Genomic DNA, 6,000 nt, shown 5'->3' with positions numbered 1-6,000 from the left:
GGTGGTGGAGGGATTTGACAAATCACAGAGAATTTAAGTCACTAAATAATGACATACATTTGAGTTTTAGACTTCATATACTTCAGAAAATGAATACTAACACAAATCCTGTTATTCTACCAACTTTCTTAGTTGTTTCTAATTTGGGTATTTCTTTCCCATTATTTCTGGCTTTGTCCAGACTTCTTTTGCTAAGAAGTTGAGAGGCATGTTTACAAGGTAGAAAGAAGGGCTATAGATAGCATTAAAATTAGAGTGGAGGTAAGGCACCTCCTTTATCAACTGCAGATGTTGCAGAACTCACCCTTTGTAAAACAAAGAGGGGGTCTAATTAAACAGGTTGACTCACTTCAAGGGGCATTAGCAATAGTTCTAAACCTTCCACCTCTAGAATCATGGGAAAAAGCAAAAATAATTAGGGGAAAAGGTCCCCAAGATAAAGGAACTTAAAATACTGGTATTATTAACTTAGAACTTCTAAATAAAAAAATGCCCAGTTTTATGACGGTCAGAGGAAATGTTTGATACCTGTCAACTGTTCAGATATTTGCAGAATGCCCAGATTTTTACCTTCTATTTTTGTCTCTTCCTCATAAAATTTGTGGTTTTCTGGATTTTTGTGGCAAATCAGTGCGGATTGAATTCACTATATAATGACAGGCATTTGACTTTCAGACTTCATACCCTTCAGAAAATGCATGGTAGCACATTTTTTTTAATTTTAGCAAGTTTCTAAGTTCCTATTTTTGGAGGCCCCCCCCCCATTATTTTTGGCTTTGTCCAGATTTTTTGTGCCAAGAGGTTTTGAGCTATGGAGATGTCCCTAAAAATTAGGGGCAGTTGAGAGGCATGATGGGAAGGAATTCATAGAGCATAGGAGGTTACTAGGCTGATGGCCCTTTGCCCTTCCAAGCCTAGCCAAGTGTTTATCCCCAAAAAGAAACCTCAGTCAGCACTTGTCACCCCTGTCAATGAGGGACACAGGTGGAACCCCTGGGACAGACTTGTGGTTTCCCATCCACTCATCAAGGTTGCCCTTGAAGAGGGTCAGCGAGGTGCTCTGTTTGACATGTATGGGAAGTCTATTCCAAAGATGGGGCAGCTTCTGGGAGACAAACCTCTCTCTCGAGCAGGTTTTGTTGATGCCGCAAATTACTTGCTTTGTCCCAATATTTTTTTCCAGGGGTTTCTCCTTCCCCAGAAAGAACTGAGTGATAAGCTAGACTGTATTAGTCATGCTTATAACCACATGGCTAGGCTTGGATGACAAAATTTTAGGGGATACGCTGGGGTAGGGGCTTACTCATTCTGACCCATTTCACATGGGCTTGCTGGCTATGGCAGTCTCCTGTTCTTGCAAGAATGCTTCTGGTGAGTTGTTAATTCTTGCGTGGCTAAATTAAGCAGATAGGTACAAGCAGGTATGGTACCAGCAGCTAAACATGGAGTGATCCTCCCTAACCCGCAGTCGAAAAAGCTGATTGGATAGTGGATATTGTATACAGAGAATATCCTTCCAAGTCTCGCCTTCTGCGAATATCTAGTATTATACCATGATCCCTTATACTAATGGAAAAAGTTCTTCCTTTTTTATTCATTTTCCTTAATTTTCCGTACTGTCTAGCTATGTTAAATGGGTTTAACATAAGACGAGACTGTAAAAAAAAAAGAGAAAGCAAGTATGTTAAACTCATTTTACAAACAAAAACAAAAAAAAAAAAGGAGATCTTGCTTTTGCCTTTGTTTGTTGCTCCCACTGATGTGATGTACTGCGCGGTAGCGTACACATCAGAAACGCCGCCGGATGCCAGACATCTGTGGAAGGGCGGTAAAACAGCATTATACTATGCCATTATTTAAGAAAAGTAACATTTTCTTTATACTAATGGAAAAGGTTTTAAAATAAGCAAGATCTCCGTTTTATTTTTTAAAACTGTCCGCTATGTTAAACTCATTTAACATAGCGATGATGTACGCGCAGGGCGCCGCAATACTTCAGAACTGCCGCGGATGCCAGACATCTGCGGAAGGGCAGTAAACAGGCCATTATTTAAGAAAAGTAATAGTTTATTTTCTTAAATAATGTCATGACCACTTCTGGGTGTATGGTAATGCTTAATTTACCCGCGGTTGGCTTTGTTTGGTCCGCCGGCCGGCGACCAAACCACCACCAAACGGGGTAATTTATATTACCCACACCCAGGCGTGGGTTATTGCTATAATAACTGAAGGCAAGTTCCACCGGTGAAACCAGCTGCAAATAAACACATGGTTGCAACTATTTTTCGTGAGTATTGTATACAGAGAAGTTCCATCCAAGCCCCACCTTCTGCGAATATCTAGTAATAATTGCAAAACTGGTAAATTCCACCGGTTTAAACCAACTGCAAATGAACACATGGTTGCAACTATTTTTCGTGGGTATTGTATACAGAGAAGTTCCTTCCAAGCCCCTCCTTCTGCGAATATCTAGTAATAATTGCAAAACTGGTAAGTTCCACCGGTTTAAACCAACTGCAAATGAACACATTGTTGCAGCGATTTTCTTCCAAATGTAAGTTTGTCTTTATTTAGGAGATATGTGCACATTAAACTTAAGATTTAGCAGAGTTTAGATTCAACCACTAAAGAGTTAAAAATGTTAGCACCTTTCATAGCACACGGCCTTTAACAAAACTGATACATAACACAAGCAAAATTACGTGCAAACCTGAACTTGAACTGGAGTCCAAAACACTACCTTGTTTGTCAAGTTATACCATCCCCCTGTACCCCCTTAACTACCTCCAATAAACGGTGCTGGCTTTGTGGAAAATAGTCCTGACTGCAGCTATCACACAAGCGTATGTGTATTTCTTCACGTTCTGAAAGTGAAGTGAATTAGGACAGAGGGGAAGAAACTGCAGAAATTATGCAGTTTGGCAAGCGCAACTTATTTTCAGACTTTGGAAAGTGACAGAAAAGTAACAGGGAGTTCTACTGACATTCATGTGGCTTTGCTGTTGGTGGCAGTGTCATTATGACTTGCTTCCTCTATGTTATTGGCATAAACTGCTGCACTACACACAGATTGTGGCTGTTCTGCAATGAGAGATCAAGTACCTTCTTTTGACAGAATCATAGGAATAGGGAAGTGGAAAGTTTCCTTGAAAGTAAAACAGGAAGGCGGGTTCTTTCAGCTGGATCAATTTACATATAAGGCGGGTGAACTTGGAAAGGGGGCGGGGTAGTTGCAGCAAATGAGTATCCCATTGTAAGAGACTTATTGCTTAGTTCGTACATTGTTTAAAGGAATGAAAGCTGTGTAATATTGCTTGACAGTACATCTGACAGCAGTTTTCAACTGGCAGTTTACTGACTCTTTGGAGCCGGAGCTAACCCCTGCTCGACAGATACTAGATTGTGACCAAACTGATTCCGTGTGGCAAGTCCATGGTCAGCGAAGTATGGGGTCAGTGTGATAAGTGACAGTCAATGATCTGCTGCAGTTTGTAAGTCGCTGCACACTAAAGTCTTCACAAATTATCGGAACTATTCTACTGTTGTAAGCGTCTGTATATCATTTTGGGGTGCAGAAAGGGAAATCATAGAGTGTTGCGCAGCTGCTGCTGCCCCCGACCTGCAGACATGGCGCTGTTAAAGACAATCTGGACTTAGGTGGTAGTGCGTGGAGTTAAGGCTCTGGAAAAACGAGGACCAGTGATCAGAAGGAACTGTATGCTTATGACATACATTTTTTTATTTTAACATCTAACATTGGAGACGTTTGATCAGCGGTGAAACGCCTAACAATGCTCGAGAAGTCATGTCTGAGGCACAAGTGGACCTAAGCGGAATCCCATACCCTGTGGGGCTAGAAGAAGGTCTGCCACTGAACTCCCAGAGTTGGGTATCCAATAGACACAACTCCTACAAATTAAGCCGCCGAAATCCTCCAGATTTACTTGATAACATAAGTTTATCTTGGCAACCCGAATCCCAAATGGTGCTTGCCAAACAGGAGCACAGTGGTGCAGGTATCTGTAGCCCCCTGGGCACACTGCCTTCCATACAGCAGGGTGGGACTTCTGACCAAGGCAGGGATGGCAGCACCAGTGGTGGCACGTCCCCGGTAACCACTGCGCAAATGCCAGGTGCCTGCACTTCTGGATCAGAGGATGAGTGCAGCAACCAGAGGAAAAAAGCCAAGGGCAGCTTGTCTTCACGGTCCACGTCGGAAGACAAGTGCGAACAGCAGGAGGAGGAAGAAACTGAAATGCAGGCAGTTGCCTCTTCACCTAACGGCAGGTACCTGAAGTTCAACATAGAGATCGGGAGGGGCTCTTTCAAGACAGTCTATAAGGGTTTAGATACAGAGACTACAGTGGAAGTGGCATGGTGTGAATTGCAGGTAAGTGCCCCTGAGATGGCTTATCTCAAAATACTGTACTGTTTAGCTGCATGTATCAAAGTTATCAACATACGTCCATGCCTTGGCATTGCAGAAGAAAATGGCGCTTTCTTTTCTTTAAATATGTGGCAGAAAACGAGTATATGTCATACAAAATAGCGTAATATTCATATTAAGAACTTAATACACTCTTATAGCAAATTGATTTAGAGGCTTGCTAACAAACTTTGTGTAATTGCTTTGGGTTCGATTCCCTCTTTTTCCATTTGCGTACTGTATGACTTTGAGCAAATTACTTAACCAAGTACGCCCGAGTCGCCCTTGGAAAAGGGCACGTGTGCGTAATGGGCAATGGGCTTCACCTGGTTAAAGACAACAAAGTGCCAAGTGTTGTAAGACAGCGAATCCAAGACATTTGTATTAACCAGTAAGAAATGCACCACTTGGTCTTCCGAAGATGTGATCAAAGTGCATTATCAGGGGCCCAGGAAGCCTTACAATATGTAAAATATTTTTACCCAAGTCTAGCTTGTAGAACTGCTGAGTGATACCTCTTATAAAGAAAATCTATACTCTTCTTTAAAAGTTGTCAGATTTAGAAACGTAGAAAGTAACTAGGAGTCAGGATGTAGACACACATATATAGTTTGTACTGAACTTAATATTGTTACCCTCACTCATAGCTCTCAACCTCTTAGCACAAAAAAATCTGGACAATGCCAAAAATAGGGACGCATTTTAAATATTGCTGTTATAACTTAGGTCTTGTATTACCATGCAATTTCTGAAGGATATGAAGTCTGAAACTCAAATGCGTGTCATTATTTAGTAAATTCAGTCCTCGTGGATTTGCCACAAAAATCCAAGAAATCACAAATTTTGTGAGGAACAGACAAAAGATATGATGTAAAAATCTGGACATTCTGTGAAAATCTGGAGGTTGAGAGGTATGGCCGCAGATGGAAAGGGGGACTCTGAATTCTAGGCTCATGTTTGCTAGTAAAATAAGTAGATCATGGAGTCTTTTGTTACTTTAATATTTTTCTCCTGTCTTAGTTCATTCTCTATCCAAATTTTTGAAATCAGTATTGTGTCACATCAGAATGAAAGTAAGTGGGGCACATGAACATCGAACCATGTCTTACAACTTTCAGTATTTATGTAATTTTGATGTGGAGTAGCTGAACCATAAATTTGTCTTTTTACCCCTCTTCAGTTCTAAATCAAGGCAGGGAGTTTTACAAAGAAAGCAAGACTTTTGATATCAGATGCATCAGATTTATATCTGGCTCTTTACTGTCTGCCCTTTTGCCTTTTAATTTCACTGAGCATTTATTATTTTTCTTTTTATTTGCCCAATAAACAAACTAATTAGTTGGGATGGGCCTTTTTTATGCATGATCTGTGCCTTAAGAACAATTAGAAACAAATCTGAGTACACCAAAATCTAAATTATGTATAATTGTGTAACAAATGATAAAGTGCAGAAGACAAAATAGATGAGCATGGGTGGTGAACAAATCTTAAAAGTAGAGTATTTCTACAGATAAGTAAAATACTACACTGATGAAAGTTAAATGAATTCATAAAGCAAAACTGTCACTGTAGAG

The 6,000-nt window shown here is 40.5% G+C and overlaps 1 protein-coding gene across 2 annotated transcripts in view; it reads left to right on the top strand.

Moving 5' to 3' along the window:
- Positions 1-3,289: 3,289 nt before the first annotated feature.
- WNK4 (WNK lysine deficient protein kinase 4) overlaps positions 3,290-6,000 on the top strand; it is an 895,969-nt gene continuing 893,258 nt past the window's right edge. For both annotated transcript variants that reach the window (XM_044054689.1, XM_044054688.1), the window contains exon 1: positions 3,290-4,390. In XM_044054689.1, the coding sequence (XP_043910624.1) occupies positions 3,806-4,390 (585 nt within the window). In that variant the 5' untranslated portion in view covers positions 3,290-3,805. The remainder of the gene's footprint in view (positions 4,391-6,000) is intronic.

Source organism: Protopterus annectens, chromosome 13.part0 (assembly GCF_019279795.1).
Source record: "Protopterus annectens isolate FY-2018-M chromosome 13.part0, PAN1.0, whole genome shotgun sequence".
Taxonomy (NCBI): Eukaryota; Metazoa; Chordata; order Ceratodontiformes; family Protopteridae; genus Protopterus; species Protopterus annectens.
Note: the sequence above shows the minus strand (reverse complement) of the source record. Positions and strands in the feature narration are given on the sequence as shown.